Source organism: Lycium ferocissimum, chromosome 5 (assembly GCF_029784015.1).
Source record: "Lycium ferocissimum isolate CSIRO_LF1 chromosome 5, AGI_CSIRO_Lferr_CH_V1, whole genome shotgun sequence".
Taxonomy (NCBI): Eukaryota; Viridiplantae; Streptophyta; class Magnoliopsida; order Solanales; family Solanaceae; genus Lycium; species Lycium ferocissimum.
In genome coordinates, this window is record NC_081346.1 from 75,215,321 (window position 1) to 75,237,489 (window position 22,169).

Sequence of the window (22,169 nt, forward strand, 5' to 3'; positions counted from 1 at the left end):
TAAAAATACTATTGATCAATTAATTGATGCCTGAATGAATTTTCTAGTGTTATAATAAAACTGTCCAGATCTTGTGTCTTCTTTTACTGGCTATTCTCTACGTGTGTGTTATTTTTTCTTTTGCATTTTGACTACTGAGATTATTGAAAGAAAACATGCTAAAATGAGCACTCCGTTTGGATGGTCGTTACCCATGGTTTTATAATGTGCATTGTTGTATTGTATATTATGGTATGATATTGTATTGTATTATATTAATGAATATCGTGTTTGGATAGACTGTATCGTTTATTGTGCTTTAATAATTATTTTATTGTTTGATTTCATTGTATGATATTGTATAATAACATGTAAATTTACTAAAATGTTCTTATCCCTTAATTACAAACTAGTTTATAGTAGTAAAATTGAGGTAAAGGATAAATAGAAACTTTAAGAATTAAGTAGGTCGTGGGATGTGGAGGGGAGTGGTAGGGGTGGTGGAGGAAGTGGGTGGTGAGGGATAGTGGGTGGTGGAAGGGTGGGGGGTTGGTGGATGGGGGCGGGTTTGGGTGTGACGTAAGAAGGATGGGCTGGGCTATAATGAGTAAATGAAATACATAATCAAGTAAAAATCATTAATTTCGTGGTTAAAAAATTGGACTTTCTCATGATTATATAACTACAGAATTAGAACAAACATGATTTCATAAAATAAAAAAACATACAACAGGAAAACGGAAACAAATATAATTTCATAAAAAAATAATAATACAATAATGAACCAGGGGAAACAAGCATCCAAACCATATGATTTAGCTTTGGTGAGTCTTTAGACATAATGGTTCCTGAATTTAGATTAGGTAAACTTGTAGTGGTCCCTAAAGAACAACAAGATGAAATTAAAAGAAATAGGAATGACGAAAGTGAGCTTTTTCACTGCTATCCCTCAAGGAGATGTTACAAAACAAAGTGATTGATGAATGTACAGATCCTCCCTATGTCCCTGATAAAGGGAAGAGGGTATCGGGTAATGGGGTCATGTTGCATAGATAAACTTTTCAATCTTCCCATTGGCTGATTGAAACAAATATCATGTTGTCATTACTTTGTTTAAGATTTAAATATGTGTAGTATGGTATAGCTATGGCATTTCAAGGTTTGCATTTATAGGCTGTAAGAAAATACTGGAAGAAGAAAAGAGCAAGATGGTTATCAGAGTTGAAATGGTAACCATTTTCCCGGTTATATCTTTGTAGAGTTACCTTGTAACTGTTGCTGGGGGAAAATGGCAGGTACTCGGTGGAATTAGTCGAGGTGTGCACAAGCTGACCCGGACATCACTGTCATAAAAAAAAAGAATTTCTTTTTGGGGTTTTGGGGAGGAGAGGTAAGGTTTAATAAGCAAGCAAAGCAAAAGGTCTGTGTATTTGGAACCTATGTGGTTCGGAGAGTCTGAGCAACATAGTTTGGAACTACATTATTAAGTAGACCGAATTACATTGATTCACATTCTAGATGTGGATTACGTAAAAATACACAGTGGTGTACTCTAAAATTAGTTGAATTGGATTTAGCTAGGATGTTTAGGTGATGGTATTTATGATGTTATTGATATGTTCTTCTGTATGGTCCTATCCTCCTTCGTTCTGGATGTAGAGCATATAAATTTTCTTGCCTGCTTTATTTTTAGTATGTTCTCTTTGTGGTAATTATGATTTATTTATGAGTTTCTGTCTGTCCACTTGAGCGAAAAAAAAGTTCCCAAAATTTACCCGAGATATTGCTTTCAGGATCCTTGAAGATATAAAAAATGTCAAACACAGAGCTATTCAAGATGTAGAAGATGACCTGATTGAGGATACTCGAATTTATGTGTGTGACATCAATCCAAACATGTTGAGTGTTGGTAAGAAGAGGGCTGAAGATAGAGGTATAGGCCTTTATTTTTGCCTTTCTTGTTTACACTCTCTGGATAGTTGGATGTCTATTTGGGGTTCTAATACAGAAAATCTAAGTGAACAAATAATGCTTTTCTAACTTTAGACATCTTTTTTGTCATTTTTCTTTAAACGATATGCAGGTTTTGGACGGGACAAATCCCTCACTTGGGTAGAGATAGATGCAGAAGCCTTGAACTTCGAAGGCAACTCAATGGATGGTTACACAATTGCTTCTGGTAACTGGAATGCTATACACATAGAGAAGGTTCTTGCAGAAGCATATAGGGAATTCCAGAAATACTTTTCCCTGTATGTGCTAGAATGGGTTGAGGTAAGCATAACTTGGTTGATTTAATAGGGTCATATGAGTGTTATGAGTCTTTGCATTTATCATTACAAGTTGAGATTGTTTATCTGGATTATCTTTCTTTTTTCCTTTTTCTTCTGAAAAGTGTATAGAACAGAAAGGGCACTAATGGAATGTACAATTGACGCCAACATTGTTAAGGATTGAAGCATAGTTGGTTGATTGAGTAATATTTATGCTATGCTACTTTTAAATGATCTCACATAGTACTACTAGAACTTGTGTGGACATTTTGGAAGGAAAGAACTGAAGAGTTTTGAAGGGGTGAAGAACTTCTATACAAATTAATGGAACTTGCTTTTTGTTAACTGTTGGAGTACTCATAAGGCTTTGCTTAGCATAGATGATTGGGTGCCTTTTGTAAAGAATCATATTATCGTCTAGATTCTCCACCTTTATGATACCACTTCTATACGAGGTTTCTTTCGTATGTGTATTCTGTTTAACACCTAAATAGACGTGCTTTGGAAAGAACTGCGGTGAACCAAAGTCTGAAAAAGTCAGATCAGGTTGTAGATTTTGTCTCCTCCAGCTTATAGCAGTCCATGGTGGTGGTATAAAAGTTGGAGACAGTTTGTCTCCTTTAGCTTACTGCTAACGTAGGACCTTTATACAAATGTAGATATCCGACTCTAGAAATTCCTCATTTTTCTTTATCTAGCAGCTTAACACATTTACTCACTCTAAATTTTTGGGCTTTCGAGCTCGCAGGACTTTGATAGGTTCAGTAATTCATAATCATGCTATAGTAATTGTTGTTATTCATACAAGGAACTTTCCTTTGTTGTTGTATCATCTCTTGGGGTGTTAGTACATTGGATGTGAAACGTGACTCATGGGAGTTTTTGGTGATGGTTTATATGGTTAATCTGCTGTGATCGAAATACCCCCTTTTCTTGATCTCAAGCTCTCATCAATTGGTTAATATGCTAAACTTGGGTTGTTTGTCAGGGTTCATAAAAGGGGAGGAAGGTTTCTTTGCCTTGAACTAAGCCACGTCGATATCTCGGACTTTAGGAACTTGTCAGTTTCTCTTGTTATTGAATGGACGGGGCCCTATATGTCTAAAGTTATTTATTATCACCATGCAATTGTTCAGCATATCGACAAGAGGTCCATGATTATTGTTTGACCTACTCAGTGAGATTTCAAATTGTCCCCTTTTCGCCTTCTTTGTCTGGATAATATAGTATCTGTGCTCAAATATTATCACTTTTAATGGCGTCTTCCAAGTGAGTTTAGTGGGCTTTCTTGGTTCCAAAATTTGTTCAAAACTATAACCGAAGTATGGGAAAAAAGAAAGTAAGAAGCTTGACCCTGGCCCCTTTTTGAAGTTTATTAGCTATATACTCTGAACTGCGTTTAAATGCTGTTGTATGTAGAAGAACTTCTGCAGCTTGGAACCCCCTATTGGAACTTAGACAATCAATAGAATTAACTTGGTCAACTGAGACTTAAGTCTGATTATGTTCTCTGCTCGTGTTGCTCATTAGATCAATGTTTAGAAAGAGTAACAGTTCTCATAAATGGATGAAAAATCAAGTTCGCCGTTTGTAGCATGCAAGCCGTACTTCCATAGTGTGCTGGTTTTGCATGGGACTGGTGAATTAAAATTTGAGATTCTGAGTTATTTACATAGGACAACAGTTCTATCAGTCTTTTTCTCATTGGTTTCACATTCACATGTGTTCTTATTTCCTTCAGGTATTATGTGTACTCATTTTCAGTCATCCCAGTTGTTGGTGAGCTTGTGACAAGTCCGTTGTTTCCCTCCACAGTTATTAAACTTGGAAGTTCTATCCATTTGTTGCAGCATCAAATAATTTTTTGACATTAAATGCGCCATGCTCAATCCCGGCTATGCTTGGCCACTACCTGGGGTTTGTCAATTTGCCACCAATTTGAACTTGTATGCATACCTTGTTTTTAGTGTACTTTGTCATCTCAGTAAGGCGATACTGTAGTTCTTACAATTATGGAAGACTCTTCTTCCCTAAAAGTTAAAACTCTCAAAAGGTGTTTGGATATGAAGTGAAAAATTTTGGTCAGCACTTCCACCTGCTTAACCCATCATCTTGTTATTTAAACACTCATTTATTCAGACATTTGCTTTAAATACTAAGATTTCTCGTTTTCCTATTAGGAAAAATTACTTAGAGAGCCTATTGTAGTTAGGCTTTCTATCTATATGGCTTGTTTGGCCATTCTCTTTTCTCTGTTGGTCCGAAATATCAATGGTGAACCACTATTGAGCCGAATTAAGTTTGAGTCTCAGATCTGCCAAAGGTTTGACTAAAAACAAAAACTAGTCATGTACAAGATGCTAACTGCATTTATGGATTGTACCCTAATCCAGTTGAATTATGTAAATCTTATAAAAAAATTTAGGAACATTGCCAGAGATTCACCTGCAATTTGTGCAAGTGCTTAACTTAAGATGTTTCACTTTTTTTTTGTGCTTTAATTGTATTGTATGCGTGATGTATTTGCCAAAATGATTGTAGAAGCTCGACTTCCGAAGGTAGAATACGAGAGCCTTGTTGGTGGAGTTGCCGCAATCCATTCAGGGCTGAAGTTTTAGACTTGTTCTCAAAGTTAATTCAGGACTGTTTTTGGCCTTTATGTACTTGGATGATCTCGCGAAAAATTAGTCAAGGTTCACAGTTTGATAGGTCATTGTAGCTTTCTGCGGGTTAGACACTTTCTTGAAGTTGATGACTCATTTATTTGTTAATTTACTTACATTGTCACTTTTAGGTAACACTTGGGAATAGATGGTAATTTTTCTGACAGATGATTCTTGCATTAGGAAGTTGGGTAACAAAAAATTAGTATCTATTTACCGTTATCAAGGAATAGATGCAAACGTTAAAATTTTGAAAACACAAGGAAGAACTACAAGATGAAACTAAAAGAAATAGGAATGACAAATGTGAGGCTTTTTACTGCTGTCCCTCAAGGAGGCGTTGCAAAACAAAGTGATTGATGAATGTACAGAAGTGGGCAGCCGTCCTTCCTATGTCCCTGATAAAGGGAAGAGGGTATCGGGTAATGAGGTTATGTTGCATAGACAAATTTTTCAATCTTTCCATTGGCTGATTGAAACAAATTTCATATTATCATTACTTTGTTTGGGATTTAAATATGTTGTATGGTATAGCTATGGCATTTCAAGGTTTGCATGTCCAGGCTTTAAGAAGAAAAGAGCAAGATGTTTGGGGATGTCTTTAGCAGTGTTGCTTCAAACTATGATCTGATGAATGATCTAATGAGTGATGGACTTCATCGGTTGTAGAAGGACAGGTCAGATCCCCACCCCAAAGAGAGGAACAAAAGTATCACAGTTTAAATGGCAACCATTTCCTAATTATATCTTTGTTTCCTTATTTCAATTTTCTTGTCAGATTGGTTTCCAAGTTGAATCCATTTCCAGGAATGCAGCATATTGATGTGGCCGGTGGAACTGGTGATGCCTTTGATTCCATTCCTTTACCTGTTTCATCTATCTGTTCTCGAGTACTCTTTTGGGGGTAGAGTTACCTGGTCCCTGTTGCTAGTGTGAGGTGGAAGGTATCCGGTGGAATTAATCAAGCTGTGCGCAAGCTAGCGCGGACACCACCGTGAAGAATTTCTTTTTTGGGGATCTGGGGAGGAGAGATAAGGCTTAATAAGCAAGCAAAGCAAAAGGACCATGTATTTGGAAATACATTGTTGAGTAGGCTGAATTACATTGATTCACATTCTAGCTGTGGATTACAGAAAATACACACTGGCTGCAGAGCGTATAATTTTTCTTGCCTGCTTTATTTTCAGTATGTTCTCTTTATGGCAGTGATAATTTATTTTTGTATTTCTGTCTATCGACTTGAGTGAAAAAATTCCCTAATTTTACAAGAGATATTGCTTTCAGGATCCTTGAAGATATGAAAAATGTCAAACGCAGAACTATGCAATGATTTAGATGATTACCTGATTGAGGATACTAGAATTTATGTGTGTGGCATTAATCCAAACATGTTGAGTGTTGGTAAGAAGTGGGCCGAAGAGAGAGGTACAAGCCTTTATTTTTGCTTTCTCTTGTTTCCATTCTCTGGATAGTTGGATGTTTATTTGGGGTTCTAATAGAGAAATCTAAATTGACAGATGGTTCTATAGTTAAACCTCTTTTTTGTCATTTTTCTTCAAACTATATGCAAGCTTTGGACGGGAAAAATCCCTCATTTGGGTAGAGGTTGCTAAGATTTAAACGAGCGATGCAGCGGAAAGGATTAAGAAGTACCAACACGAGAACAATAATGCAAGAAAGCAATAAAAGTAATGAACACAAGATTTACGTGAAAAACCCAAGACGGGAAAAAAAAAACACGGGGGCGCGAAGTGCAAATAAATCAACTATAAGGTGAGGAGTACAAACGATCTCAACGGGGTGTCGAAGCACAACGAGATCAAAGGAACGGAAGATTACAATCTCTCAATGAAAGCTTTCTCTAACCTAAGTCTGGAATATAGTCTTGTGTGTAGTATTGATAATTGTTCTTTTCTTGTGTGATGTTCTGGCCGAAAATATCCTTTAAATAAGGTTTGGAGATGTTTTCAACTTGGTTTAGGATAAAACCAGTCGAATCCCAGTTAGAATGGGACAATTTCGTGAAAGCAGGAAGAAAAGGGATTTTTGGCATTTAATTTTGGGACATATTCTAACAATCTCCACCTTGGACCAAAATACATCAACATCAACACTCGTCACCCCATAAAGCCCCGAAGGGCAATTAAGCATAAAGAACACCAACTAAGTCTAAGCAATGCTTAAACTTAGTAATAGCAAGCGGCCTGGTTAACGTATTTACGGGATTCTCTGACGTGTTACCTTTCTTCACCACAATCTCCCCTGCAGCAATAGTATCTCTGATAAAGTGGTATTTAACGCTAATATGCTTAGTCTTGGAATGATAAGCATCGTTCTTCGTCAGATTTATCGCACTTTGAGTATCTGAAAACACAACGATAGTACCCTGTTGAACACCAAGATCAATAAGAAGACCTCGCAACCATGTAGCTTCTTTAACACCTTCGAGCCGATATACTCGCCCTTCGGTAGTAGAAAGGACTGCAATAGACTGTAATTGTGCTTTCCAAGAGATAGCAACAGAGCACAGTGAAGAGATGTAACCAGAAATAAACCTCCTACGATCGAGATCACTACCATAATCAGAATCAACGAACCCAACAATATCATAAGACAATGCCTTGGCTCTAGCAAATACAAAACCAATATCCATGGACCCTTTCACATAACGAAGGATCTACTTCCCGGCATTCTAATGATCCTTTCCAGGATTATGCATGTAGCGGCTCGCCATGCTTACCGCAAAAGCTAAATAGGGTCTAGTGCCAGCCATAGCATACATAAGGCTACCAACGGCACTAGCATACGGGATAGTAGACATCCTCTCAATGTCCTCCTCGGACTTAGGACAAGAATCAGCAGACAGTTTGAAATTAGCAGCAAAAGGAGTAGAAACAGGTTTATAATCAAACATATTAAACCTATCGAGAACTTTCTTAAGATACTTGCTCTGAGACAGGTAAAGCTTCCCTGCTTTTAGATCCATGTGAATCTCCATACCTAGAATCTTCTTAGTTGCACCAAGGTCCTTCATCTCCAACTCAGATTTAAGTTGAGATTTTAACTCGTTGATCAAAGACTTGTCTTTAGAAGCAATCAACATATCATCAACATATAACGACAAGTAAACGAAGGAACCACCAGAAAACTGTCGTAAATACACACAATTATCATACTTACTACGTGTGTATTTTTTCCCAATCATAAAGGAATCAAACCTTTTGTACCACTGTCTTGGAGCTTGTTTAAGGCCATAAAGAGATCTTGTCAACCGACAAACAAATTTCTCCTTGCCAGGAACAACAAAACCCTCGGTTGCTTTATATAGATTTCTTTCTTCTAACTTTCCATGAAGAAACGGAGTTTTAACATCGAGTTGCTCCAACTCCAAGTCAAAAAGAGCAATAATAGCAAGTAACAATCTAATGGAAGTATGACGGACAACAGGAGAGAAAACTTCATTAAAGCCAATACCTTCCTTTTTGTGGAAACCACGAACCACTAAGCGAGTTTTCCATCTTGCTTCTTCAACCCCAGGAATACCATCTTTTAGTTTGGAGATCCATTTTATAGTCAATGCACGACGGCCTTTGGGCAGCTCACATAAATCCCATGTATTATTTTTGTGCAAGGTTTCCATCTCTTCTTACATAGACACTAACCAATTTGAGGAATTAGGACAAGAAATTTCCTCAGAGTAAATAGAAGGATCAACTCCTTTGGGAATTTCTTGTGCAATTGCAAGAGCATAAGCAATAAGCCCGTCATCATCAGTGTCAGCATATCGAGTGGGCTTCCTTATAACTCTTCTCGGTCTATCATGAGCAATAACATGATCATCCTCCACGTGTGGCTCGATGGGACGTGTGGTACTAGTACTTGGCTCATCAACAGGAGCCTCCTCCCTAGACAGAGGAACTCTAGAAGAACCAGGGCCAGCTTCGTGAGCTTCATGGCTCACTTCTAACTCCACCTTCTCACTAGCATCTTTCATATCATTGTTACCCGTAGAGGAAACAACGAATTCTTTTCTAGAAGATAACATAACGGCCTCATTAAAAGTTACATCCCGACTCTGAATAATTTTCTTGGAGCTAGGACACCACAAACGATATCCTTTAGACTCAGAAGCATAACCAAGAAACATGCACTTAACAGCCCTGGGAGCTAGCTTCCCATCATTAACATGAGAAAAAACAGTGCATCCAAAAACTATAAGAATAGAGTAGTTAACGGTATTACCAGACCAAACTTCTTCGGGAATTTTAAACTCAATAGATGAATGTGGAGACAAATTGACGAGGTAACAAGCCGTAGAAACGGCTTCGGCCCAGAAATCACGGCGGTGCCACAAACCAACATTTGAGAGCATACAATGGGCTCTCTCAAGTAAAGTTCTATTTATATATATATATATATATATATATATATATATAAGCCTCTGCACCAAGCACCATAATAAGCTTTTACACTCTTTATTGACTTGACTATATATATATATATATATATATATATATATATATATATATATATATATATATATATATATATATATATATATATTGTTTTTGGCCTTAGTGGATTCTCTGTTATTTTCTACACGAGGTCGGTTTGGGGCACCCAAAATTATCATTGCTTTTCTCATTTCTATGGGGATCCTTGTTAAAGTGCAAGAAAAATTGATCAAATAAGAGTTGAGTTAAACTGCGCTGATAATATAAAAACAATTTGCGGTACTGAAAGTATATATACCTTTTTAGAAAATTAAAAAGGTCGACAATATTTCTTGCTACCTCTCTACAAAATTAAAAAGATCTACAATAGATAATTAGATTGAAATATAAATGCAAGAAATCTTTTTTGTTTTCCCACTCGTAATTGTTGATATATGTGATTGGAAACTAGAGAACAACTAAGGTTATATCCATCATTAGTTCATACATCAGTGCATCGATATCAGGCCAGCGATTAATTATTTTCGTTATATAGACTCAGTATAAGGAGAAGATTAGTGGCCTAGTACTCTAAATAAAGTGTGCCAATTTGCACTTAGCAAATATTAATTAACAGAATTCCTTCACCCTAAATCAGTCTCGAGTTTGAACTCTGAGAATCGAAAAACTCTTGGTAGGAAACCTCTTCGCCATTTGTTGGATTGTGTAAATTAATATGGAGTACTAGTCGAGGTGAGTGAATTCTAAATAGCAGATGATTATAACAAAACAAAAAAAAATCAAAATTTTAAAAAGACTTACCAACTATCGATTGCTTGTAAAGCACTTTTCATGCTTGAATATGATTGTGGCCTACTTGAACATTGATGAGATGGGAGACTACAAAATAGGATGCATCATAGAGGACTAATTTAGAAACATGTAAACCAGTGCTTGCTGATGTTATCAACACGCAAATATATGTCTCTACACCCTACCCTCCCTCCCTCCCTCCCCCCCTCCCCAACCAAAAAAAAAAAAAAGATTTTTTAGGGTGGCTTGACCCAGTCAAATTAAAAGTAAATTAAATGTCCATATAATTGAAGGCTGATCCAGAATTTAAACATTTGATATCTAGTATATGTACTCATTTGTTGAATCGCTTAACATATATTATTAGGTTTGATGAACCAGTAACTTATGCACTATATCTGGTTCTGCATATAATCCAAGTGAGCGAGGAGCATAATTAAGTATTTTTGTGGGTTGGGGTAGAAATTAGTTTGAATAATTCATGCAATACAACAGGACAAAAAATAGAGTAATCAGCATTAAAGAACTAATCATATCTAAGGAGAATTTTAGGAGAATGAAAGTTGATAGGTATATAATTTTATCATATCATATTTTGAGTCAACGAGTCCGTGTTAAGTACTCATATTATTGGCATAAGAAAATATAAATTGGGATGTTTTCCACTTCAAATGAGTGAAGATAATCAAGGATGTGCGTTCTTTAAGACTTGGTAAAAGACTTTGAAATGGAAAAGTTTTACTATAATGGATTTTGCCATAAGATAAAGTTATTAAACATGTTTTTTTTCCATTGGATATAGAGAAAAAAATTGGTTCATTTCTCGATTTTTCTGTATCCTTATGTTTGAGTTATGTTAATCATCTCTGCATCTTTTCAATTTTATCAGATTTCTTCCAAGGGATGTTAAACATTTTTTTAATTTTCCACGGATGTACGGTATTGGCTTTGGAGCCCGACCAAATCTGAATTGTATGCACACAGTAGGGCTCATTTTTAGAGGCGGCGCTCCCAACAGATTTTTTTTCATTCCCTAGGGCCCTAACCTAGATCTCTTATTAAGGATGGAGGAGACGTTAAACATGTTATGAATTAAAGAGAATGTTCTACTTTTTGTGGGATCACCCTTTCGTGCCCTTTACGTTTATTTTTTTGGTAAAAATGATAATCATTTACGCGATCAAATTTTCAAAACATAAGTAATTATTTTCCCCCCTAATTTGATTAAGTTTTCAATAATTTCTTACATTATAACCCTAGAAAATATTTTATTTGAAGGTATTTTGGGTTCTATTTATCATATGATTCATAGTCCGTATATATATATCAAATAGACAAATATCTGGAGAAAAAAAAAACATGAAATATTAGGTATGATTCGGCTCTGCACTTTCACTATTGTTTTTCGATTTTTTTTTTTTTTTTTTTGTCTTTTTAGTTAGTTGCACTTTGATATGTGACAGCCAAATTGCTGTAATGAGCAAATTGGATAAACACATATTCCATAAGAGTACAAATAATCTAAAAATTAAGTTTGAGATAGCACTAACTGATTTCTTTTCGGGATTAATGCAACATGACAGTTCACAATTTTTCACTTAATATCTTGAAGACATGGGTAAAGATATTTTCTTTCCACAACGGCCAAAATGGAAAGAGATCACAAATTTGACAACAATATATAGTAACAATAGCATCTCGAATCCGAGTAAGTTTGACCTGTTATATGAATTATCATTATTCATATCGTTCTATTTAAACCTGTTCAATTCAATATAATAATTTAAAAATTAATTGCAGGTTATAACACTCTAAAATCCCTTAGCTTCTACCGTTAAGTATACTTTTCGTTAATTAACTAATTAGAAGCTTCAAGAAGCAATCTATTTCTATTTTTATGCGATGAGAAGCTTACTTAATTATTATTAAAATCTATTTTGTCATGCATGTTGTCATCTTTTTGTGAAGCAAGAAAATACATACCTTTCCTATAGTAAAACAGCTTTTTTATTTTAATTGAATATATCCGAACGGAAGTAAGACTATTAATCATAATATAGGCGCGGATTTAAAATTTAAATTAATATATTACAAGTGGTGTGACAATTATATGTGTGTTTGAGTGTGTGCGCGCGCATGAACACGTGTACTATATATAATATTCTATTATATGTATACATAGTTCAAGTAGAAATAAGATCGTGTTTGTTGCACTCATACTAGGTAAGTACTATTATAATATCTTTGTTAATTTACGTAATAGTTGAGCCAAAGGCACGTAACATGCTATTTTCTTAACTTGTGTCTGGTGGATACCATTTTTCAAAGCACATTCACATTGCTATTGGTTTTTTTGTTGACGAGCTTAACTGTTTCTTAAATTACGTTTACGTAAATTCCCTTTGGCTTTCGATATTTTTCAATAAATGGTTAAAAAGTTGTTGTTGTGATATTCTTCAATTAACGTCTTGTGTTTTTGTCTTATATACCGCCAGTAATGAGATTTCTTTTTTAATATATTACTGCTTGCAAGCCATTCTATTCTAACCAAATCTTGTTATGGGTACCTTTATTCCTTGAAAAAGCCAAAATGAACAAGGAAAATTAATAGATTAGAAAAGCGTATATTTTTATTGGTTTAGCTTACGTAGGAACAACAAAATCAACATGAGTACTGCAATTTCATATGAGTAAGAAAAACACAAGTACTACAATTTTGTTTGAGTATTTAGAAAGAAATAGCAATGTTACGCACCCATGCATTGAAGAATTAATAAGTTTCTTTCTTATATCTGTGATGCCCATGACGGGAGTGGGGGTTTTTTTTTTTTGGGGGGGGGGGGGGCGGTTGACATTAAAAAAGCTGATAAACTTCTAAAGAACGGGTGTACATGACGTTTTAGGCGAATTCCACGTCATCTGAATGAACGAGGAATATGAAGAAGAGCTTTATAAGATATAAATACAAGTTACATGATATGTACACTTTTGGGCTCGATGATAGCATAACCTAGGGATAAATTCGTGAAATTATCGAATTATAGCGAAAAATACGTGAAATGAGCTTGAGCTACGACAATTTTCTCACAAATGAGAATAATGTGAAGGAACATTTAGTGATTTTCTAAGAAAAGAGTAATTCTTTTTGTTGTGAGGAATGGGTCGTCAAGTAAAAGGAATTATGAATTTTAGCTATCAAGATCATGACCCTCTCAAATGGAAAACCAACTACTACAACATATATTATTTTTATCAGACAAATATTCTCTTCTCATTTACTAATCCAAATGGAAATGTCACCATCTCCTTTTTGTAACCCCACATTCGAAAAAGAAGACTATATTTTCATTCTACTTTTTACTCGTTGGAAAATATTCTCTTAGTAACTTATTATTTGCCCATTAATAGACTGAGTGGACCATGGAGAGTTTTTTTTTTTTTTTTCTTTTAATCTTGCTACTAGTTGTTCATTTGTTGGGCGGCCACCGCCAATTAGACTTATAACTATAGAGAAGTAAGAAATTTTGCTAAGATTAATACTTCATATTTCGAACGAAGTGTATTTAACCGATCACTTTTTGCTGATGTTGCCCCATCCTTGACAATGAAGTCTACACACAAACTATGTTTAGAATATTTACACATCCAACTCATGTCTTAGAATACAATTGCATGTAATTAGTATGTAATTCTATTTAATAGTAATATTGATCGATAATTTAGAATAAATGATAAGCAACATGTTATAGCAAATGAAATTACATTGATATATAGCGTAAGAACTTAATTGTAATATACGTGTGTATAACTTATCTATTCATAGGTGGAGTATTATTATTAGCAATCATTACGAAGCTTCATGGGATGACTCAAAATATTTTTCTCATATTTGTCCTAACTCAATTCTTAGATATGTTTAATTCAATTAATGCATTGTATGAAAAGAAGTGGCTAATTCACCCTATAGGCGTGCTCAAATTTTCGTTCATATATTAAAAATAGCGAAACAATTAGAAATTAAAAGTGATAAAATTAGCTCATATGAAAATATGATTCGCCTGAGCTTGAGTATAACTATAATTGACGAACAGTAATTCTTGACATTCTTGACCAATCTTATCTTGAAAACAAGCTAAGCTTTTTCCAAAACAAAAACTAGGAAATTAAAACGGAGGTAAGAGATGGATAGGATAACTTTCATTGTATCTAATCGTGTCTCAGACTCTCAGTGGGGAACATGATTTTCTGTTGGCTATGTTCCCATAAATGACTTCCAATTTCTTGTTTTATCACAATAAATATAACTTATTCCATTCACATCGTCATATATATATAAAACATATACCTGATCTGGAAATATAGATATAACGAGAAAGTTTATAGGAAGTAAATTAATTTTTCGGATGGTAACTCTAACTTTTACTTTATTGTAATAAAAATACCAAGCTACTTTTGTAATGAATTTTTTTCAGTTTTGGTGTGTTCAGTACGAAGGAAAATGTTTTTCATGGAAAATGTCTTCTTGAAAAGAGTTTTTCAGGAAAATAAGTGGGTTTCTTACTTATTTTCTTATCTTCGCGTCGTACGTAAGCAAAAACTATTAACCTAAAAATATTTGTATATAATTTAGACAAATTTTATGGGAGGTGGGGGTGGGGGTGGGGGTAGAGGTAGGAGTGTGGGTTGTGGCGATGGGGGCTACGGGGTCGGGGGAGATGAGGTGTATCTGAGGGGTGGGGGACACAATCGATGTGGAATGCCACTTGTGTCACTTGTTTTCTCTACTTTCACTAGGAAAGTAATTTTTCTCATTTTTAAGGAACTTGTTTTCCTAGAGAATTCCTTTTAAAAAATTTTGAGAAACCGAACATGGGAAAATTGGCCGAACACGCCTTTTATCTAAATATCAAAAAAGTCATTAAACTAGTATTTTTTAAAATCTAAAAGTCACTCAACTTTATCTAATTATCATAGGAAACATCTCATTTCTTTCTTCACAACAACTTTATGCGATAATTAATAAGTAAAGTTGAATGACATTTTTTTTTTTTAGAAGTGTTTAGTGACTTTCATCATATTTTATAAGATAAATTAGTTGGATGGATTTTTCGTTGAAAGACTAATTTAGTGACTTGGATATAAAAAAGTTGAGAAATCATTCATGAAATTAGCATATGAGTTTACCTTACAGTTTTGATAAAGAAATTCTGATCTATAATCTTTTACAACGTAACGTGCATATACATATAGAGAGAGAGAGAGAAGAAGAACCTATATCTACTTGTCCTAAAGACCATAGCCTCTTTATTTCTTGCTAAGTTTGCTAGCTAGTTACTCCAATATACAATCTTTTTGCTTTGTTGGTACCAAAATATATTACTTTTTCCATTCCAATTCTTATGACATGATTCGAATTACGAGCGAGGGTTAATGCTTGGTGAATTAGGATATAGAATTTTTAAATTTTTTAAAATAAAATTTACATATATAGAAGGTACATAAATGTACTATAAGTCACAATAAGTAAAAATTTAAAAAATTTAAGAAATATTTTTAAAAATTCTAATCAAAGAAATTAAGCTTTGACTCTCCAAATAATAACTAGGACATATAAAGTGGAACCGAAAAAAGTATTATAGTAATATTTATATATCATAACGAAATACAAGGTTATATGCTCTCCCAAACAAGTGCCATCCGATAACAGTCTAATAAAAGTAGTTCCCAATTTGTCTGCTCTAATAGCTTCTTATTGAGCAAACAAAGAAGGAACTACTAAGTAGTTAAAACAACAAAATTTCTTCTTCCTTGTCGCATCGTTAGCTTTGCTAAGTCTGCTACTCTACTCTGCTCCCTACCGTTATGCTTGAGCACCGGGCCCCCTAATTGGTGCAAGTATACTCCTATACAACCTTACATTATTGGAAGTTGGAAACTAGCTATGCTAGTGGAGTTCAAGCATCGACTGGTATAATTATCCTACATTTATACTGATATGGAATATAGCCAGTACTCGATAATGTAATCACGTATGCACAAACTGACCTGTACACCACTGTTGTGCTAGTCAAGTTCAGGTATAATATCAAGGACTGGCTTCCATCCTATACCATTAGTTGTACTTTCATCAACAATAGTAGTACTCTTGATATCATCAACTTTGATTAATCCATCTTCACTACTCAACAATTCTTGCAACTCTCTCTTGGTGATGACAATTTTAATCCTAACAACCTCTGTCTTTTGCTCAACTTCTTCAACCAATTGATCATTTGCAAACTTGACCTTTTTGACTTGATCATTTGCAAACTTGACCTTCTTTTTGGCTGATTTTGGAGGAGGCTGCACTGGTAATTGAGGCAAAAGATAATAAATCTGGCCACCTAGCATGTTATCATCTGGCTGAAGATGTTGATTATCAATGGCTTGAAGGGAATTAGATATTACATGGCCAGAAAATTGTGATAACACTTGATGGACTTTAATAGGAGCTTTGTATTCAAGAATTTGCCCATTTTTTTTAATCACTTTTACAATTTTTTCTTGAAGAACTATACAATTCCCCATTTGTTGAGTGCAAAAAAGAAAAGAAATTGGCCTATTGTGTAAGGTTTGTTGTTTTGGAGCATATAGTCGTGTTGCTTTTATAAGGAAATGAGGTTTGTAAATGTCCCTTGGAATAAGGAATATTACAAGTATAGCCATAGCACTTTTGGACCCCACCATGTTGATTTTTTTTTGTTGATGTGTAAGTGTAACTGAGTGATATTTTCGTTGATGTGTAATTGAGTAAATATACTAGGAATCTTGATCTCTTCATTGAGATGATTATGCTTTATTTGAAACTCTCTTCCCATATCTTTCTCAATTTTAATTTAGAGTCGAATTCAAGATTTTAATTAATCTGGTGTGTGTATATACACTTTATGTCAAAAATATTGAATTCGGTTGAATCCGTTGTTTACGTGCTCTTTACTAATTACTCGTGTAAAGATAATAAACATCTCATCTAGATCAATTCTAAAGATGAATTCTAAAAGCTTAATCATGAAGTGAGAATTGCTCAAAATCATATAAGGGGACAAGAGTCCATTCTTCAACCAATATGAAACACTAATACATCTCTTGGATTCTCATGATTGGATATATAGAACGTTGAGAACATTATAAAAGGGGATCCAATATTGATAAACCAATAATATTAAAGGTGAATTTGATTCTAATAACATCCATGTATAGATAATAAACTATAAGTCTAAATTGAATTAGTAAACTTAGCTCATGAGGTGACGACTTGCCGACTTGGTACTGTCTCATTTCCTCAACTAACTTGCAATGCTTTGACAACTTGTACATGATAAATCATACTTATCATTAAAAAAAAAAGAGGATGAATTACATATACTTTTACATAGATTTGACCAAGTAAAAGTTACTTCCTCGCCTGGTTTAAAATAAGAACGTATAACACAAGTAGGACCACTAAAATTAACAATCGTAAGTGGTTGACTACAATATGCACCATAAATTGATTTAATGGTACTTCATTGACGCCTCCTTCTAATGCACAACTAATTTTGGCATAATGTAACAGTTTTTTTCTGCAAAAATTCTTTGGGCATCCAAAACTATCATTGCTTTAATTTCCTCATTTCATTGGTAACGATCTTATGCTCTTTAATTTGTTAGAATTGTAGAAATAGTTGATCTTGATTTTTTGTACTTTGTTATAATATATGGGTACATCCCCTAAAATCTTAAGTTACCTAATTCACATGGTGAAGAGAATCATAGATCTCGCTTGGTTAGAATATTGTTGGCAAAGGGAAAAAAAAAAACGATAACACAATCTGGTCTAATTATAAATTAAAGCGCAATGCGTGATGTGTGAATTTAGCGCATATTATGTTTTTGAATTTTGACACATACAAAAATCTGATATTTAAGTGAAGAAGAATAAATGATCGAATTATTATCCATTGATTTTCAAACCGTGCACTTGAAAATTTGTCGATGCATGACCTTGGATTTGAGTTAATCAAGTTCAAGTTGTGTGGTCCACCTAACTATATATTCACTACCACTGGCTAAGCCACCTCTTCCTATTTGCTAGGTTTAATATATCAATAAATTAGTTACCGCAAACAAAGTGCTAACTAGGAGAAGATTAATTAGTGTCATGTAATTATAACTTTGCCATTTTGGACTTAGCAAAATCATTAATTTAAAGACACTTTTTCAAGCTTGATACACACGCCCGAAAATGTATTTGATGATATGTAAGATACTACTACATCTCTGTTCATATTATAGTAGTATCTTTAAGATTTTTGATATATTTCTTAAGAATTACATTTCATAACTCTAATCATAAGACTATTTGTTTAAATTTCTGGAATATGAAAGTCAGTTTGTCAGTTTAACTAGAGATTTCTGATTTGAGCTCTATTATGAAGGCCTCCTTGGTAGGGAGCATTTACCTCCTAAAGTTGAATTTTCGGGCACGAATTCTTATTAGTCAAGCTCCAAAATGAATACTAAATATTAGATAATTTAAAAAAAAATGAAAAAAAATATATGAATGAGGTTGAGGCTCACTTGAACGTTAAAGAGATAGGCAAGTACAAAAAGTAAGTGCATAGTAGAGGGGTTGAAGAAACTATGTAAACTAGTGCTTGATGATGTTATCAACACGCAAAATGCCTACAATATAGCTTCCCCAACCCCCACTTAAAGATAGGAGCTTTTAGGGGACGCGAGAAAAATAAGAAGAAATTTCTACATATATGTATAGCCAAGTGATTAGCCAAATAGTCATTATGTATATGAGGAGTTAACACACATGTTTTTCTTGCAGGAGGTAGAAATTGCCTTATAAATCGCATTTACTTAGAAAAAGAAAATCATATTTCACACATGCAACTTACAAATTGACTTACAAATCGTATTCCAAACGAGATTTACAAATCACATTTCATAAATGCTCTTAGAAAACGTCACAAATATCATTTGGTGAGTTAATGACCTGAATGGTCACTCAAATTATAATAATTGGCCATCAAAGTGACTTATCTTTATTTTGTCTTTTAAAAGTCATCTAACTTTGCCTAGTTATCCTCCATGATCATTTTAGTTGGATATACAACTTCTTATGTCTTTTTAATGATGTGTCAACTTTAAATTTTTGGAAAATATTTAAAATTAGTAATTGAATTTATTTAGGACTCAACTCACTCTAAACCCAACCTAATCCCTGACCCGGCCAGCTCCATATATTTGCTCCTACAGTTGCAAGCCATTCCATTCTATCCATAACACAATCTTGCTTCAGATAATTTTTTTTCTTCCTTCAGAAATCAAAAATGAAAAACAAAGAAAGTAGAAAAGTGCAATTTGGTTTGGCATACTCAGGGAAAGGGAAGAATCAAATCAATGCTCACTTTCATTTGAAACTTTAGTAAATATGTCTCATCTTGTTTCCTTGTCCCTAACGATGATAATGCTCAAATCAAATTATTCAAATCCAACAAAATCTTGATTTTTTTAATTAATTATGTGTTCATTGCACGCGCAATGACTTCAATTTATGTAATCTTTTTAATTTTTAATAAATTTACCAACCCCACACGCCACCCAAGAAATAAAAACCACTTTTAATTGAAAATATATTTGATGACTTTCCTAAAACAGAAACTTTCTTTTCTGTCGTGAAGAATTGGATTGTCCAAGTACATGGCATATACAGATTCAAGACTCTTTCAAAATGGAAAACAAATTTTGAAGAGATATTTTCAGTATGAATCACACAAATTTTCTGTTCTAATTCCTAAAACCAAAAGGTTAGTATTGTATAATCCTTTTTTACCCACCCACGCCCTCCACCCCCTCCCCCGACCCCCAGTTATAAAATAGACAGCCATTCCAATTCGTTTCTTTCTAATACCCTTTTAAACTAGCTTTGGACTGAGGGAAGAGTGTGTCCGTTGATCCAATTTGCTCCAATAGACATTTATTTTATATAAAGTCAAACGTTTGGACATGCGATTTCATCTCATGACTTCATCTCATTAGATGAAATGAGCGTTTGAACATGGGATTTCGTCTCATGAGATGAAATCTCAAATCATGATTTCAAAATTTTTAAATGTAAAAGTTGACCCATAAGTTTATATTTTGTAAAAATAGATCCACAAGTTGGTAGATATATTTACTAATCATGTTTACCAACCATTTATATCAAATATTAAAAAATCTACAAGTTGGTAGTATATTTATAACAAATTTACTCTTACCAACCATGTGGGAGGATTATATTAAAGAGTAGTTACACTACAACTCATGTTTAATTTTTCATTTTACTGAACTAAAGTTTGATCAATTGATATTATAATTTTTAGAAATGCCTTCTAGTAGTGTATTAATTTTGTTATGAACTATGACTTGCTCATTTGGTAAGATTGTATAAGAATTGGGAAAGTTTTGATGGTTTTCACAATTTGTGGGGTTTTTATGTCTATAAGAAAAAATACAACTTAAGAAATCTAAATTGCATGTCCAAACATGATTTTATCTCATGATTTCAAATCATGTCCAAACGGCTTCGAGCGTAGATTCAGTGAATGTAAAAACCTTCTATTGGTAGGCGATCGTGATTTTCATAGAAATTTTTGTTACTCATGATGTTAACATTTTAAAGAAAAATGTAAGAAGAAATCAAAATTTTGCCTCGGGAGCGAGAGAAAAATTAACCAATGGAGAGTATGCAACCGAACAACCAATGAGGTTTTCAACAGTGATAGTTGAATTAAAGGTTGTGATCAAGTCTTGGTTGATTCGTTTTCCCTTTCTTGATCTGATATGGCTAACAGGTGATAAAATGATGACAAATGTTTATTAGGAACGTAGCTTAGAAAGAATTCTTCCACAACAAAGAAAATCAAATGAGCTAGCCAATTATAGTTCTACCTATTATCCAAGTTTTATATTGACACGCGTCGATTAGTTATTGGGTGGACCTCATATAAATGCTTGTAACTATAATGATCGGCCATCAAAATGATTATATAGGCTGATTTTTATTTCTTTAAATATGTATTTTAGCTCTTGCTGCATATGTATTTTTTGGGGTAGGGGAAGGAAAAATGGGAAGGGGATTACAAGGTGTTGGGCTCAACCAATCCACAGATACTCTTAACATGGTGTGATAATGTTCATTTTGGGCCAAGCCCGCGCTTTTTTCCCCAAAAAGCCCACACTAAGGGTGGGCGTTTGGGTTATCGGATTAGATATGAAAATTTCGGTTTGAATTTTTGATTCTCAGATTGAAGAAATTACAATCCAGATCCAATCTAAATAAGCTCGGATCGGATTGAACTTTTTAAGTTCAGTTTCATAGATACTCTTAACATGGTGTAATATTTCTGTTTTGGGCCATGCCCGAACGATTTTCTCTAAAAGGTCTCCTTTTTTTTTTGAGTGCCTTCTTTTGGTCTTTATATTTTGCCTCATTTATGTCTTCTTTAAATTTTGCCTTGCTTGCTGTTTAATGAAAGTTTTTTGACGAAATTATCCTTACCCCATTAAAATCCTTTTTATTTCGTCATTTGCCCCCTTTTTTTTTTTTTGCTTCTTCTTTCCTCCTCTGTTTTGTGTTTGTCTCATATGTTCTAAAACGTAGGTACGAATTTGGATCTTTTGCTCGTTTCAATATTTGTTTTTATGTTAAATTTTTATTTGTTGAATTAATATCTTTGTCTTCATCGTTTTTTATATTTAATTGATCCTTTTTTATTTAAAATGATAATGTCTTGTTATAGTGTCTTATGATTTTTTGAACTTTAGTTTCATTCCCCATGTATATATTTTAGTTTTTTGAATGTCGTATTATGAATGTCGTAATATGTTTTAGTTTATTTTGATATGCGTTTTGGTTTTCTCTTTGTTGAATCATTGAAGTTTTACCGTGAATTTCTTTGTTTTATGTTGTTCTTCTTTGTTTTTATTTAATA

At 33.9% G+C, this 22,169-nt stretch overlaps 2 protein-coding genes and 1 non-coding gene across 3 annotated transcripts; 1 reads left to right on the top strand and 2 right to left on the bottom strand.

Annotated features, from left to right (window-relative positions):
• Nucleotides 1–936: 936 nt before the first annotated feature.
• Nucleotides 937–4,870, top strand: LOC132058043 (2-methoxy-6-polyprenyl-1,4-benzoquinol methylase, mitochondrial-like). Its single transcript, XM_059450611.1, has 8 exons — nucleotides 937–1,009; nucleotides 1,114–1,208; nucleotides 1,741–1,912; nucleotides 2,063–2,231; nucleotides 3,241–3,312; nucleotides 3,994–4,046; nucleotides 4,220–4,254; nucleotides 4,766–4,870. Exons 1-8 carry the CDS (start codon nucleotides 937–939, stop codon nucleotides 4,868–4,870), a joined length of 774 nt encoding a protein of 257 aa, XP_059306594.1.
• A 6,096-nt stretch (nucleotides 4,871–10,966) lies between these two features.
• On the bottom strand, nucleotides 10,967–11,065 carry LOC132058637 (U6 spliceosomal RNA). The gene has a single exon (XR_009415361.1). It is a non-coding gene; the product is annotated as a U6 spliceosomal RNA (small nuclear RNA).
• A 5,149-nt stretch (nucleotides 11,066–16,214) lies between these two features.
• On the bottom strand, nucleotides 16,215–16,807 carry LOC132058576 (uncharacterized). Its single transcript, XM_059451039.1, has 2 exons — nucleotides 16,477–16,807; nucleotides 16,215–16,446 (listed from the first exon to the last, which is right to left on the bottom strand). Exons 1-2 carry the CDS (start codon nucleotides 16,726–16,728, stop codon nucleotides 16,225–16,227), a joined length of 474 nt encoding a protein of 157 aa, XP_059307022.1. The 5' UTR covers nucleotides 16,729–16,807; the 3' UTR covers nucleotides 16,215–16,224.
• Between the last annotated feature and the right edge of the window lie 5,362 nt (nucleotides 16,808–22,169).

Excerpts from the sequence above, each read along its gene's own strand:
- LOC132058576 (XM_059451039.1), bottom strand. The coding sequence starts at position 16,728 with ATGGGGAATTGTATAGTTCTTCAAGAAAAAATTGTAAAAGTGATTAAA. Across the intron at positions 16,447-16,476 it reads CAAAATCAGCCAAAAAGAAG|GTCAAGTTTGCAAATGATCA; the intron begins GTCAAGTTTGCA and ends CAAGTCAAAAAG.
- LOC132058043 (XM_059450611.1), top strand. The coding sequence starts at position 937 with ATGTTACAAAACAAAGTGATTGATGAATGTACAGATCCTCCCTATGTC. Across the intron at positions 3,313-3,993 it reads ATCTCGGACTTTAGGAACTT|GTATTATGTGTACTCATTTT; the intron begins GTCAGTTTCTCT and ends TATTTCCTTCAG. Across the intron at positions 4,047-4,219 it reads TGTTGGTGAGCTTGTGACAA|TGTACTTTGTCATCTCAGTA; the intron begins GTCCGTTGTTTC and ends CCTTGTTTTTAG.